The following is a 15243-nucleotide window of genomic DNA, read 5'->3' as shown; positions in this document are numbered from 1 at the left end:
TATGTGGTACAGGAGCATATATTCCTCATCACTATCACTTTGTGAATGAGAATAAAACCTGGAGTGAAGCTCAGACTTATTGCAGAGAGAAATACACTGATCTGGCAACCATCAGCAACATGGGAGAGATGAAGAAGCTGAATCACACACTGATGAAGGAAAATGCAAAGAAAGCTTGGATTGGTCTACAGAGAGCGGGACCTGGGAGATGGCTGTGGTCTCTGGAAGACAAAACTTTCTACAGAGACCGAGTCACTTACACAAACTGGGTTAGTGGACAACCAGACAACTATAATGGAACTGAGTACTGTGTGGAGTTTTTTCAGGGCAGTCAATGGAATGATAACAAATGTCAAAACTTGCTTCCTTTTGTATGTTATGAAGGTAAGAGATGTTAATAAAAAGTAATATATTTAATAATGTTACAGTAATGAAAAATGGAGGATCTAATTGTATTAGTTATTTTTAGTTTTTTGTTAAATTTCCTTTATTGGCACAAAAGGCAAACATCTAATGTAGTAATGAATGAGCTATTAATTGTGTTAACTGTATGTTTGTTTGTTTGTTTTTTCTTTCCGAAAATAAAGTTAATAATAAAGTTCTTTAATTGACATAAGAATCAGCAAAAATCTAATGAAGTCATGAATGATCTAATCATTGTGTAAATTTTTATTTTTATTTTCAGAAAAAAAAAACACTAATAAATATGTATTTATTAGTGATAAAAAGAGCTGGTACGATGCTCAGACCTACTGCAGAGAGAATTACACCGACCTGGTCAGTGTGAGGAACCAAACTGAGAATGACGAGATCAAGAGTGTGGTTAAAGTTTCAGTCAGTTCAGGTGCTTGGATCGGTCTGTTTTATGACTCCTGGAATTGGTCAGATCAGAGTAACTCCACATTCCGATACTGGAGATCTGACAAACCCAGTGGAAGTTTGATCTGTGCTGCAGTGTCTGAGTCTGAGCAACGTTACTGGACTGATGTGAACTGCAAAGAAAAACTCCCGTTCATCTGCTATGAGAGTGAGTTAAATGATGTGATTTCAATTTTTTAATTTATTAAAGATTCCAGGGACATTCTACCAGAAACGTACATTTCCACTTGTAAAACAATCTGGGGGGGGTGGGGGAGGGGGGGGGGGGGGATCTTATTCTTAAATCTGAACATTGATTCATACTGAGGACATGTTAAACTACGAGAAACACATATAATGCCATCTCAGCATGTTTTTATGATTGAATAAAATACATTTTTACACGCCTTGCACCCCTAAAATGTCAGGCCCTGTCACAGACAAATATGTATATGTTAGAATGGTTTCCAAATTATTATTTTTTTTATATATAAATAGCATTTTCTTATTAGTCACATGTCCCTGATTGTATCTCACATGGTTTTGTAATCCCTATAAGAAATATAAGCAACTTTTCAACTATAGTACACAAAAATCACAGAATACCCACCAGGCACTCATAATTATAAAATAACTACCTTTACATAGGAGATTTTTACAAAAACATTATAGTGGATATATACCCCCACATTCATCTACACAGTTAATGAGATTAATTCATCAATATTTCCTCAAATTATACATTTTTATATAATAATTTCCTGTGTTGTGTGTGTGCCCTGCGATGGGTTGGCACTCCGTCCAGGGTGTATCCTACCTTGATGCCCAATGACGCCTGGGATAGGCACAGGCTCCCCGTGACCCGAGTAGTTCGGATAAAGTGGTAGAAAATGAGTGAGAGTGAATTTCCTGTGTGACAGGACTGACGGTGCTGTGACAGGACTGACTTTATGGATTTCGTTAATGCAGATAAAGCTATGTTTTGTGTTCTTTATTTAAGTTTTAATTAGCATTATTATTTTAAATCATCATAATTTTAATGTTAACGTAATATTAGACTATGGTAAAGTTCAGCCAAGGACATAATAAGGACGTAATTCGTTAAAATTATGACTGACAACTGATGAAGTCCAAACGTCTTTTTAATTCAATAAACTAATATCATTTTATTTCAATATAAAAACATATTTAATTTAACAATTGATTTAACAATTCATTAAAATTCCATTGAACAATAACATGGCCAGGTACAATAACAATAAACAGCTAAAATGGCACAAACACAGGCAGGAGTGAAAACAAAATTGTATCGATAAGCATATGGTAAACTTAATTTAACATTAACAATAACAATTACCAACTAGAATGGCACATTTCTAATCCTTGTGCTTCACAAGCTTTGCCCAAATGTCTTTTCAAATCTCGTGGTGAAGGGTGGTTACAGGCTGAGGAGGTGGAATGAAACAGATTACATCGTCAAATATATACCAGATTATGTCTTCTCTGGTGGGCCAGAAGAATCGTTTCACTCCCACACGGTGCATGCATCTCACTTGCACCTGAACCTCATCAATGGCGGTGATGATGCCTGGGTAGATGTCTCCGTCATATTTTATGCCGCACCACTTTTGAATAACTTCTGGACCCCATTCTATCTCATCTGTTGTTGGTGCGCTTGGTGTGTTAAAGCTGAATGCCTTTGTGTTATAGCATGTGCACTGTAGAATCTTGTCTACAGTGCACATGCAGCTAACGTCCCGGTGCAACATATTCCCAGGAGATGTAGTGACAACCTGGTGTATTCGCATTGTTGATGGGACTTCGGGGATGCTATCCGGCATGTCCTTCATTGCCCTGTCAATGGATGCTTCGCTTACATAGAATAGTTTAAGAGTGGTACCTGTGTGCACCAAGGCCTCAAACAGATCCATTGCATTATGAATATCGTGGCCATGGTTCACCAACCGATCTGCACTCCTCTTTATAACACCTCCAACCCCATCTGGCGCCCCTTTGCCGTGGCTGGCCTCGAAGAAATTCCATGTCCCAGCTTGGAATCCCTTTTTGTGAAGAGGTAGAAGTTCCCCTTCTGGCGGTATTGTGTGCAAGGTCCATGGCTGAGGAAATGGACCACTGTGACAGCAGGGAAGAGGTCCTTGACATAGGACAGAATGGGGCTTAGATGTTCCCAAATGGCTGGGGGCCCCTTCAGTCGTGATGGTGAGATGGTGCTGAAGCAAACTGGCTCAGCGTCTGGTCCTACATATAAAACTCCAGTGTGCAGCGTTGCTTGCTCATGGGATGCACCAAAGTGCACTGCCTGGATCTCAGATGCATATTTACATGTATAATTCTCTGAGAAGTTCACATGTATGACGCATTCGTTCTCAGCCATGCTCCTCTTCAGTTCCCTGAAGGCCTGTCAGGCCCTGTCACACAGGGATGTGACAGGGCCTGACGGTTGGCCATTTTAAACCGCCATTAATCAGCCTGTCAGCATGCTAGCATAAAAACTGTTAACATGCATGCAAGAGCTTTCATTAACCTTTTAGACATGTTTTGGAATTAAAACATTTTCATTAATTTCTGGGATGTTTTACCGTGACAGGGCCTGACCCTTTAGCTCGTCCTTCTCAAAAAAAAACATACAAAAACAAGCTTAAAATCATACAATTAAATGACAGAACTCACCCTTGACCAGTGTCAGCATCTCCTCAGTCAAATGATGTCACTTCCTCTGAGTCATACCCTTAAAGGTGTATCGCACACATTTTATGTAGAGTTTTATATAAACGTGACAGGACAGACTGAAAACATGGGGACAGTTGTAAAATAGTATTTATTTGTAGAATTTATGTATAATTTAATGTTTTTAATTAATTAATGTGATTGATAACAACTTAAACTTTTTAATGATGGAGTTTTTTTTTTCATAACAAAAGTTTTTTGCATAACAAAACTATGAAAGCTGCAGCTTCAATTCGGCTGAGGACAAATACTGTACAAGGACAGGATTTGTAATTTTAAAAAGTGTTTTTAATAAAGAAAAAAACATCTGAAAACCTAATGAATGACATATTCATTTACAGAACACTTCACAGAAATCAACCATTAGTCAGTTTTAGACATTTTTGGATAAAATACTTTTAATTCCCTGTAAAAAATTCAAGGACAGATAATGTACGTTTCTGGTAGAATGTCCCTCCTGATGCTGTTTTGTATTATCATGAACTGTATACAATACACTTTGTTTTATAAATACAATCACAAATGGATATGAGACAGATAATTAAACTTTTTAATAAAATTTGCAGAACAAAATATTTATATTAACAATATTTTCAGAATATTATATCCAGATTCCTGTTTAAATCTTCGGCTAAATAAAAGATGAAAAACAATTGGGTTGTAAATGTTCACTTTAGCTTTTATTGAATGTTGCATCTTTTATCCAGATAAATTGATCCTGATTAAGAAGAACCTGACCTGGTGGGAAGCTCTGACATACTGCAGGAATCATCATCATGACCTGGTGTCAGTGCGCACCGAGGAGATGCAGCTCTGGGTGAAGGAAGTGACTCAAAACGCCTCCACTGAACACGTGTGGCTCGGCCTGCGTCACGACTGCGCCCAGCGTGTCTGGTTCTGGGTTGTTGGATCAATAATCTGCTATCAGGGCTGGGCACCAGGGAATGGGACCTGGAATGAAGACTGTAGTCATGAGAAGAGAAGCGGAGCAGTGCAGTCTGGAGGAGAGCAGAAGTGGATCGAGCTGCCTGAGAGCCAGAAGCTCAACTTCATCTGCTCTACCTATGATGGTTAGTCACAGTGTTTTTGTATGCTTGTGTTTTACTGCGCTTTTTTGATATTGCATTTAATTATTTTTTTGTTTTTTGTTTAAAGATTTGTTTTATTAAACATGAAGATTGAAGACAAGTTGTGGTCCATCATCTGTGTCCAGCATCAGCTGATCTACAGTAATGACTCATTTATACTCTTCTACACATTATTATTATTATTATTATTATTATTATTATTATTATTATTATTATTATTATTATTATTCATTCATTCATTCATTCATTCATTTTCTACCGCTTTATCCGAACTACCTCGGGTCACGGGGAGCCTGTGCCTATCTCAGGCGTCATCGGGCTATTATTATTATTATTATTATTATTATTATTATTATTATTATTATTATTATTATTATTATTGACTTCCTATTAATAAAGGGGTTTCTGGGTAATGTAGGTGAAATCTATTAACCTGATGTTTAAACTACAGTGTGTTGGTTTGTACATATAATTGTTTTTTGTCTGCTTTGTAAGAATAAAGAACTATATCATATTCAGCTCATTTACACCTGTGCAGGAAGTTTAGAACACCAAAACATTTAAACAGTTATGTTAAAATCATCATTATTCTTTATGTTTTTGCTTTCATTATACATATATATTTCTATAGTTCTTTGTCCTTTGAGTGTGTTATCAGGATGTCTGCATAATGACATGTTGATGGTTTCTATACCTGGGATTTCTGAGCAGTTGTTTCTTTAATGTGTAAGGATATGGGTGATAATAACTGCTGCCAGTTTCCTATCAAATAAAAGTACATTTCAAGTTTGTATTTTAGTGTATCTCTGTGTTTTGTGTTCCACATCACAAACATACATCACAAACATGCAGGGCTAAAAGTTAGGGTAAGGTTTAAATTTGTCATCAAACTAAAACCACTTTCACTAAACAGAAGTGTAGATTTAGTGAAGAAGAATAACCCCTTTGTTACAATGATAGATAGATAGATAGATAGATAGATAGATAGATAGATAGATAGATAGATAGATAGATAGATAGATAGATAGATAGATAGATAGTATAGTAGTATATATCGATTTTGAACAAACATTTTTAACTTCACGTAACAACAGAAAATATTCCATCCATCCATCTATCCATCCATCCATCTTCTACCGCTTATCCAGGGCCGGGTCGCCGGTCCGCAGACTAAGTAAGGATGCCCAGACTTCCCTCTCCACAGACACACACACACACACACACACACACACACACACACACACACACACACACACACACACACACACACACACACACACACACACACACACACACAAACACATATACACACACACACACACACACATACATACATACATACATACATACACACACACACACACACACACACACACACACACACACACACACACACACACACACACACATACATACATACATATACACACACACACATACATACATACATACATACATACATACATACATACATACATACATACATACATACATACAGTACATACATACATAAACCTGTAACAAGTTAAATAGTTAAATAATAAGCAAGTTAATTTAAATTACCATGACAATGTATGTGCGCGCCATTTTTATCTGCTGTTCTGACGCTTACGTTTTCACAGTCGATCCATCTTGTAACCTTGTAAACCTTGAACTTTTTGTAAATTTGCCTTTACAACATTTGAGTTTTTATTTTTCTTTCATATACAATCTGCTGCATTATGTTTGATGAGTAGGCAGCTGACACATTTCTTTAAGTTTGCAATTTTTCATGTTTAGTCAGTAGGCTGTTGTCTTTCTGAAATGATTCATGTAAAAGTTTTGTTTTGCATACACATACAGCAGCTGTAATTTTTGACAACTTTTTACATGAAGGTTACAGTGTTGTATTTGTTTGACTTTATCGGGGCTGTAGTTTATGTGATGAAGGTAAAATTTTATACTTTACAATATTATAAAAAAGGAGGAAAACATTAGGTTACTGACGTAACCCCGGTTCTCTGAAACATCGAGTGGAGAGATCCACCTATGGGAAGGGCATCCGTTCCTGACCTCTACAGAAGCATCCAATTGCACCAAGTCTGGCTTGACAGACAGGAGCGCGTGCCAAAGGCAGGTAAGGTAACGCCCCTTACCCGAGTGCATAATGCACCTGCACGCGCTGCCTTTCCTCAGTGTACATATTCACTTCTCGTGCAGCAAGCGGGGCAAACTTGTTGGATCTCTCCACTCGATGTTTCAGAGAACCGGGGTTACGACAGTAACCTAATATTCTCTTTCATCATCTCGTGTTCGAGATCCACCTATGGGAGATATAGACAACTCCCCGGTTGCCCAATACACTCACAGCGAGGTCCTGTAAGCCAGAGGACGGCCAAAAAGGTGGTGCTTGGCACATCACAAAGCAGCAGACATAACATACTGCGTGGGGCAAAAATCTCAGCCAAAGGGAAACACAGCATGCAGCAACATGCATGTTAAAACTTTGCTGACGTCCAACAAGCGGGCAGCCTGCCGGAAAAGAACATGTAAATAACATGTAAATGGACCAACCCGAGCGTATGGTGGGGAGAAGACAATATGCCTGAAAAACATGCACAGCCAGGCAGGCGAAGAGCCGGGCGAAGAGCCCACACTCAAGACCGCATGAGCCACGGTGGTACGAGTAACATCAAGCCGGTAGTGCCTGACAAAGGTGTGCGGAGAGGACCAGCTCGCCGCAGCACAAATGTCCTGCAAGGGAACTCCCCCAAACAGAGCCCACGAAGCAGCCAAGCCTCTAGTGGAGTGAGCCCTGAGGCCATCTGGAGGCTGCACGGCCCTAGACTCATACGCTAAGGAGATAGCTTCTACAATCCAGCGAGAGAAGCGTTGCTTAGAGATGGGTTTTCCCGTGTTCGGCGGGGCCCAACAGATGAAGAGCTGATCGCTCCCCCGAAAAGAGTTCGTCCTGTCCACGTACACCCGTAGGGCACGCACAGGGCACAAAGCATTCAACCTCTGGTCCTCTGCAGAGGAAAAAGGAGGAGGGTGAAAAGCGGAGAGCTCGATCACACCACCAGTGAAGGCTGGAAAGCACTTAGGCACGAAGGGCGGGTTAGGCTTAAGCCAAACCCTATCCCCGCTAAGCGAGAATTTGGTGCACAAGGAATGAACCGAGAGCGCATGCAAATCACTGACACGTTTGGCGGAAGCCAAAGCCAGGAGCAGCGCCGTCTTGAAGGACAGCAACCTGAGGGAGATATCCCCCAGTGGCTCAAAAGGCTGTTGGGCCAACACCTCCAGCACCAAGGAGAGATCCCAATCCGGGACCACACTCCTGGTGACCGGCAGGGAGCGGCGCGCGCCCCTCATAAATCTACGGATAAGGGGGTGCTGCCCCACCGTAGCGTCGCCGAAACCGGCGTGACATGCAGCGATAGCCGCCAAATAGACCTTAATTGACGAAAAAGACCTGCCACGATCGATAAGGCCCTGTAAAAAACCCAAAATATCAGTGACTGAGCACAGATACAAGACGAGCTGGTGCTCCTCACACCACGCCTCAAACACACGCCATTTGCAATCATAGAGAGAGCGTGTGGAAGGGGCCCTGGCACTCTGAATCGTGGCGATAACACGGGGGGGAAGCCCCAGCGTGCTCAAATTCGCCCTCTCATGGGCCAGGCCCAGAGAGCCACCCTGCCCGGGTGAGGATGAAAAATCTTCCCGTTCACCTGGGTCAGGAGATCCGTACGCAACGGGAGGGGCCACGGCTCTGCATACAGAAGAGGAATTATCTCCACTAGCCAAGGTGCCTAGGGCCACCTGGGGGCTATGAGGATCAGAGATAAACCCTGCACCGCGACCCTGGCCAGGGTCGGGGATATCAGGCAGAGCGGAGGGAAAGCGTAGAGCAGCGCGCTGGGCCATGGATGAGCCAAAGCGTCCACGCCGAGGGGGGCGTCCTCGTCCCGAAGCGAGAAGAACATAGGACAGTGGGCATTTTCGCGTGAGGCAAAGAGATCGACGGCAGCCTGGCCGAACCTCTCCCAGAGCAGTTCCACTATCTGGGGGTGGAGCCTCCACTCTCCGTACAGAGGGTTCCCCCTCGACAGAAGGTCTGCACCTCTGTTCAAAAGGCCCGGGACGTGAGTCGCCCTTAACGACAGAAAGTGCTGCGTGCTCCATACCAACAGCTTGTGAGCCAGAGCGTGAAGCCTGGAGGAGCGCATGCCGCCTTGACGGTTGATATACGCTACAGCTGTCATATTGTCGCAGCGTACCAGCACATGATGCCCCCGCAGGCGGGGTGAGAAATGCATCAGAGCTTTCCACACAGTGAGGAGCTCCAAGTAATTTATATGGGCTGAGCGAAGTGAGATCGGCCACACACCGTTCACTGACCTGCCCTCTTGAGTGGCTCCCCACCCTGTCAAGGAGGCATCTGTCGTGACCACTTTCCGCATCATGATCGCCCCGAGAGGGGTCCCATGTGCGTAAAACTCCGCAGCTCTCCAGTGGCGCAGCGCGGCCATGCACACGCGTGTCACCGAGACAAAGCGGAAAAGATCGCGCAACGGGCAGAGATGAAGGGACAAAATCCACTTCATGAAAGCCCTCATTCTCAGAAGACCTAGAGGCAAGACATGGACAGCCGAAGCCATAAGACCCTGTAATCTGAGACATGTGCGATACTGTATCCGCGCCCCTTCTCTGAACCGCGATAGACAGTTCATGAATGAAGAGACGCGCCCCCGCGCTAGGCGCATGCGCATCGCGACGGAATTCAGCTCCAGACCAAGGAATATGACTTCCTGAGCGGGAGTGAAATTGCTCTTTAACACATTGACTCTGAAACCGAGCGCAGCGATGTGTGAGAGCACACGGGCAGTGTTCTGAATCACATTCTCTCTCGAATCGGCTATAATAAGCCAATCGTCTATGTAAGTCAGGATCCTGAGACCCGCTATTCTCAGCGGGACAAGCCCCGCCTCCACACACAGACAGAACATCCGCGGACTCAGTGCGAGCCCGAACGGAAGGACTGTGAATTCGTAACATACGCCTTGGTAGGCGAAACGAAGGAATTTTGTGTGCGGAGGATAGATGCTTATGTGGAAAAAAGCATCGCTCAGATCGATCGAGCAAAACCAATCGTTCCGCTTTATCGAACGTATGAGAGAGCCGTGTGTTAACATTCTGAAGTTGTATTTCCGTAAATGTTTGTTCAACACTCTGAGATCCAAAATAGGACGGAGAGATCCGTCCTTCTTCGGGACCAGGAAATAACGAGAATAAAACCCCTGATCGCTTAGATGCGCGGGTACAACTCGAATCGCTCCCTTCTCGAGAAGAGATGAGATCTCGTCTTTCAGAATGTGAGCGGAGCACTGGTCCGTGTGGGACCAGACCACTCCGTTGAACCACGGGGGTGATTGGACAAACTGAAGTCTGTAACCCCTCGTGACTGTGTGAATCACCCAATCGGGGGCCGAGACAGACAGCCAGGCTGTCACGTGACTCCCGAGCGTCCCTACACGGGAGGGCGGGACGCCGGGGGCCGGTCCAGCCGGACCGTTCATTGATGGTGTGACGGCGCCCTCCAGTGGCCAAACCAGAGAAGTTTTCATCATTTTTTTGTGAAAAACTGGGGCCGTAGCCTTTATTGAACATGTGAGAGGTGTGCAAAGGGGGTGTTTGGTGACACTGCTTCTGCACTCGATCCCATGACCGTCCCTACTGCGACCGGGGAACGCACTCTGGGTGACACTGGGAACGGTGAAGCCTGTGCGGAACAAAGGATGACCCTCGCTAGCGAGGGGGGGCTGACCTCGCCGAAGGACACCCTCCGTCTCTTGGACGGGTGAGCCTGGAGGGTAGAACGGGTGTCCGGAGGGCTGGCCGCCCATGAACGCGGACTGAAGACCCCCAGAGGCCGAACATCAGGTCGGCCGCTTACGTTTCGGAACAGAAGGAGCGGGGATAGGAGGCCTCCGAGCCGCATCCGCGGTGAAAGACGTCTTACCCCAGGGCCTATCGGGGGGGAAGGGGGCCCGCCCTGCTGAGCCTGTGGCTTCCCACAGGGTTTGTTGGACCTGCCAGCATAGTGGGACTGGCGTCCCGCAGTAGGAGCGTTAGGCGGCTGCCCAGATGGCGTCTGGCAGGGCGCCGGCTTTCTAGGAAGACACAGTTTGAAGGCCTCGTCCTCCTTCTTCTTATCAACGCAGCGCTGCTGCATCAGCGCAACGGCTGGGCCGAAAAGAGCTTGACCTGGCTCAACTGGCTCCCCAGCGATGCGGCGCTTCTCACTATCAGGGAGACCAGATAGGTTGAGCCACAGCACACGTTCTCCGACCACCGACAAAGCCATAGAGCACCCGCTAGCCTGGACAGCCTGACGGGCGTTGCGGAGGACGAGGTCATTGACCGTGACGATCTCCTTCCAGAGATCAGGGGATGGCGACCCACTCTCCAGCTGCTGGCCCAAATCAAGCAGGAGTTCAGCCTGATACGCGGACAACAGCGAGGAGACATTGAGAGCTCGAATGGAAAGAGCTGAGGCTTTATAAGACGCCTGATGGATTGATGCGGAGAAACGATCCATCTTGCCCGGGAGGACAGGCTTGGGTGGGGCGACCAGCCCGCCCAGGGATGGGTTAAGGTGTCTGGCGATGGAAGGCTTGATCATGGGGGGGTCGCCCATGCCCAGACCCGCCATATCCTTCACCTCAAGCCCCGCGAGACCGTGTTTTAGATCAAGCGGATCTCCCCAGCAATACCTCATGTGTTTTGCACATGCAGGGAGGACGGGCAGGAGCTGCTTCCTCGGGCTGGCAGGAGGCCCTAGAAGCTTACCGTCATACACATCCCTCTCCTGATCCGAAGCGTTCAGGAGAGCCGGCCATTCGATGTCGAGGCGCGGCGGCGCGTTCGCAAAGCTCCAGCAGCACCGATTGAGGTGGAGCGGGGGGAGCCTGAGGGGCCGCGGAAGACGGGATGGCTACCTCGTCATCCGAGCCCTCGAGAAGGCCCGCCTCGGCCTCATCCCGGAACCTGCCGGTCCTTCGGGGAAGCGGTCGTCGGCCGGTAGTAAATCCTCAAACGGGGAAGGACACATGTCGGCCCAGTCAGAGGAAGCTGCGCCGCGGGAGGCCCCCGGGAGCGCGGCGGTGTCGCCTTTTTCCCCCTCGAGTCGGACAGCTCGCAGTCGACACACTGGGAAGTGGCCGTCTTGAGCCTGCGATGCAGGAGCTTTTTTGGAAGCGCCAGGCAATGGCTACAGTTCTCCGCCAGATCAATAGCCTCTTGCGCATGCTTGAGACCCGTGCAGACAACGCAGAAGGGATGGGAATCCCTCGCGGCGATAAGCGCACCGCACGCGGCCGGGCAGGCTTGCAATAGGTCATCCATCGGAGTAGCCGGAGGCTGATCAAGCGATACGTCCTCCTGAAGACAGAAAGTGCAGTCCAAAAAACCAGGGAGCTGTGAGGTAGGATAAGAAGTCGCGAGAAGCGAAAGTAAACTGAGGAAAGGCGGCGCGTGCAGGTGCATTATGCACTCGGGTAAGGGGCGTTACCTTACCTGCCTTTGGCACACGCTCCTGTCTGTCAAGCCAGACTTGGTGCAATTGTAGCTTCTGTAGAGGTCAGGAACGGATGCCCTTCCCATAGGTGGATCTCGAACACGAGATGATGAAAGAGAACTTTTAGTTTCAGCTAGGTGGACCCAATAATCTGGCAATTGTGTCTGTTGCTGGAATTAATTTTTCACATTTCCTGTTATTTATTATTGTTATTTTAGTTTATTTTTTCTGATATGTACCTACCAGCTTACTAAGAAAAATACTCTACTTGACTTTACTTGAAAAATACTTGAGTCCTGGATAATTATCTTTTCGTCCATGTATTGTAAAAAACCTTTTGGACATAAGTTGACATTGGTTTCATAATAAACCAGTTTCATCATTTGCATGGACATATATAAGTAGAAGTGAATCAAAATAAAGAAGTTAGAATAGCTTAAATTATGTAATTTGACCACTTTATATCACAAACTTTGAAATTAAAATTAAGTTGTTTCAGTCTTAATTAAGCTCTTAGAGTTTAAGTCAAATCATGTTGGTTGTACTAAACAAATTGGGTTAGTCTAACTATAAAAGTTTCATGATGTCTACTTAATAATGACTGAGTTGAAGTTACTTAAAAAGATACATGCAAATTGTTACCTTAATTTTTTTGAGTTGAGCCAATGTATTATTTTTAGTGTATATATATATATATATATATATATATATTTATATATATATATATATATAGATAGATAGATAGATAGATAGATAGATAGATAGATAGATAGATAGATAGATAGATAGATAGATAGATAGATAGATTAACAACTTACCTGTGTTTGGTGCAAGTAGGTTAAAAGCTGTAGAATGATTAAAATTTAGAAATTAATTGTCTAAAAAAAAAGGTAATGAAGCAAAACAGAATTTTGGGTTGTTCAAGCCAATATAATAAGAATTAGAACCAAGTTCACATTCTCCATCCTTTACATTCAACTCTTTCTGTTCACCTGTCTTTTGTTTATTCAAATTCAGGGGAAAATCCTGCAGAATTTATTCTGTACATATAAACATCTCACACGGATATATTCAAATATGTTCCAAAAAAAAAAAAAAACACACATAACAGTGTCACTGCAACAGCAAAACTCTGATGAACAGCAGATAATGAGATAACATCTGTACCTAAAGGAATATTTAAAGTGATGGGTGGGATTGAAAGAGGACAGTAATACTGTATAATAACAGGTTTGTTAGGTTCAGGTGCACAAAGTGAGGTGAAGAACAGAAGAACACTCGTAACACACACCCTGTGTGGAGTACATGATATACATGAGGTACGGATATCTATTTATTCATGTATTTATTGATATTTAGATATTAATTTTCAAATGTATTATTGTTTCCATAGTAACAGCTCTCACAGGGACATTTATGAGAGACATATCTTATCTGTCTGTGTTTGGTAACACTCATGGTGAAGATTTTATTCTTTATAGTTTCTTGCTCATTTTTAGAGAGAGGGAGAGAGAGAGAGAGAGAGAGAGAGAGAGAGAGAGAGAGAGAGAGAGAGAGAGAGAGAGAGAGAGAGAGAAGCTGGTGAATTAATAACTTTACTACAGTAATATAACTGATAACAGAACATAGAAAGAGTCAGATTGTTAATTCATAAGCTGTAATGTTGGAAATGATTTTTTGACAATTTCTTTACAGATATGGTTCACCTCGTTTCAGTGACTCTGCTCTTCTCAGGTCAGTGTGTACATAATGTACACTGTGTGTGTGTGTGTGTGTGTGTGTGTGTGTGTGTGTGTGTGTGTGTGTGTGTGTGTGTGTGTGTGTGTGTGTGTGTGTGTGTGTGTGCGTATGTGTGTGTGTGTTATTTAAAAGAAAATGACTGACTCTGTGAATGTGGGGCTATAAATGACTTTATTTTGATGCCAATTCTTGTATTTACTCTTTAGTTTCAGTTTGAAACAAGTTTGAACATTATTTTTTTCTCTTTGTAAAAGTGTGTGAAAAATCTGCTGATGCACCGGTGGTGAAAGTCTGATACTTCCGTCTTAGCACAAACACAGACATCAGACTATATTTATCTGAAGCCATGTCCTGCTTTTACAACACAGTTTTGTGCATGGTCAATATTTGTCATATTTAAATAAAACTCCAAACAGGAACATGACATTAGCTGTGAGCTTAACAAACCTTGTTGTGTTCTGTGAGATCCTAATCATGAGGACTATTCTCAAGGAAGCTTTCTAACATATATTTAACTTAATATACTTAATATGCACCTGACCTCATGAATATTTCACATAAATCTACAAAAAGCAGACTGTAATCTTTCTAATAACAGCATCACTTAGGGTGATTCCAAGCTAAATGAAACATAAACAGAGACACAAGTGTTTTATTATGAAGTGTAAAGAGACATTTGATGATATGATTACAGACAAAATAAAGAATCACACAAGAAACATTTAGCCAGTTTTCATGGATTAAATGATCATGTTGATGTTGAACAACTTGAATTCATTTCTAGCTGCTTAGCTAATGTTATATTATAATACATTTTGTCATGCTTTAGTTTCTGTTTCTGATTCCACAAAATAGAAAAGTTACTGAGTGAAAAAGAAGAGAGATTTAAAAAGCCACATTTGTTTAGAAAGTGTACAATGTATCATGGTGGAACTTTTACCTGGCATATTTTGCCTAGCATATTTAAGAACCTTAAAACCATGAGACTATAATAATGTGAAGGGTTGGTCAGTTATTCCAGGTAATAAAAATAAAATAAAAATGATTTTGAAAGTAAGATAACATTTTAAAATCATATCATAGCATCATGCAATAACACGTCACTTTCTTATGTTTTTCACAGTAATATGTGGTACAGGAGCATATATTCCTCATCGCTATCACTTTGTAAATGAGAATAAAACCTGGACTGAAGCTCAGACTTACTGCAGAGAGAAATACACTGATCTGGCAACCATCAGCAAC

General features: G+C 43.4%; 1 protein-coding gene and 1 pseudogene across 1 annotated transcript; one reads left to right on the top strand and one right to left on the bottom strand.

Annotated features, from left to right (window-relative positions):
• Positions 1-208: 208 nt before the first annotated feature.
• Positions 209-4886, top strand: LOC113637686 (lithostathine-2-like). The gene is made up of 4 exons (XM_047803661.1): positions 209-269; positions 692-1027; positions 4314-4676; positions 4762-4886. The coding sequence occupies exons 1-4, from the start codon at positions 209-211 to the stop codon at positions 4773-4775; spliced, it is 774 nt and encodes a 257-aa protein (XP_047659617.1). The 3' UTR covers positions 4776-4886.
• A 3449-nt stretch (positions 4887-8335) lies between these two features.
• Positions 8336-11122, bottom strand: LOC125139479 (annotated as a pseudogene).
• Positions 11123-15243: the final 4121 nt, after the last annotated feature.

Source organism: Tachysurus fulvidraco, chromosome 18 (assembly GCF_022655615.1).
Source record: "Tachysurus fulvidraco isolate hzauxx_2018 chromosome 18, HZAU_PFXX_2.0, whole genome shotgun sequence".
Lineage (NCBI taxonomy): Eukaryota > Metazoa > Chordata > Actinopteri > Siluriformes > Bagridae > Tachysurus > Tachysurus fulvidraco.
This window is presented reverse-complemented; position numbering and strand designations above follow the sequence as displayed.

What these genes read in the sequence shown, in the direction of transcription:
- LOC113637686 (XM_047803661.1), top strand. Translation starts at nt 209, where the DNA reads ATGGCTGTGGTCTCTGGAAGACAAAACTTTCTACAGAGACCGAGTCAC. An exon ending in GAGTCACTTACACAAACTGG is followed by an intron (nt 270 to 691) that starts GTTAGTGGACAA and finishes TTTCAGAAAAAA; the next exon opens with AAAACACTAATAAATATGTA. An exon ending in CCCGTTCATCTGCTATGAGA is followed by an intron (nt 1,028 to 4,313) that starts GTGAGTTAAATG and finishes TCTTTTATCCAG; the next exon opens with ATAAATTGATCCTGATTAAG.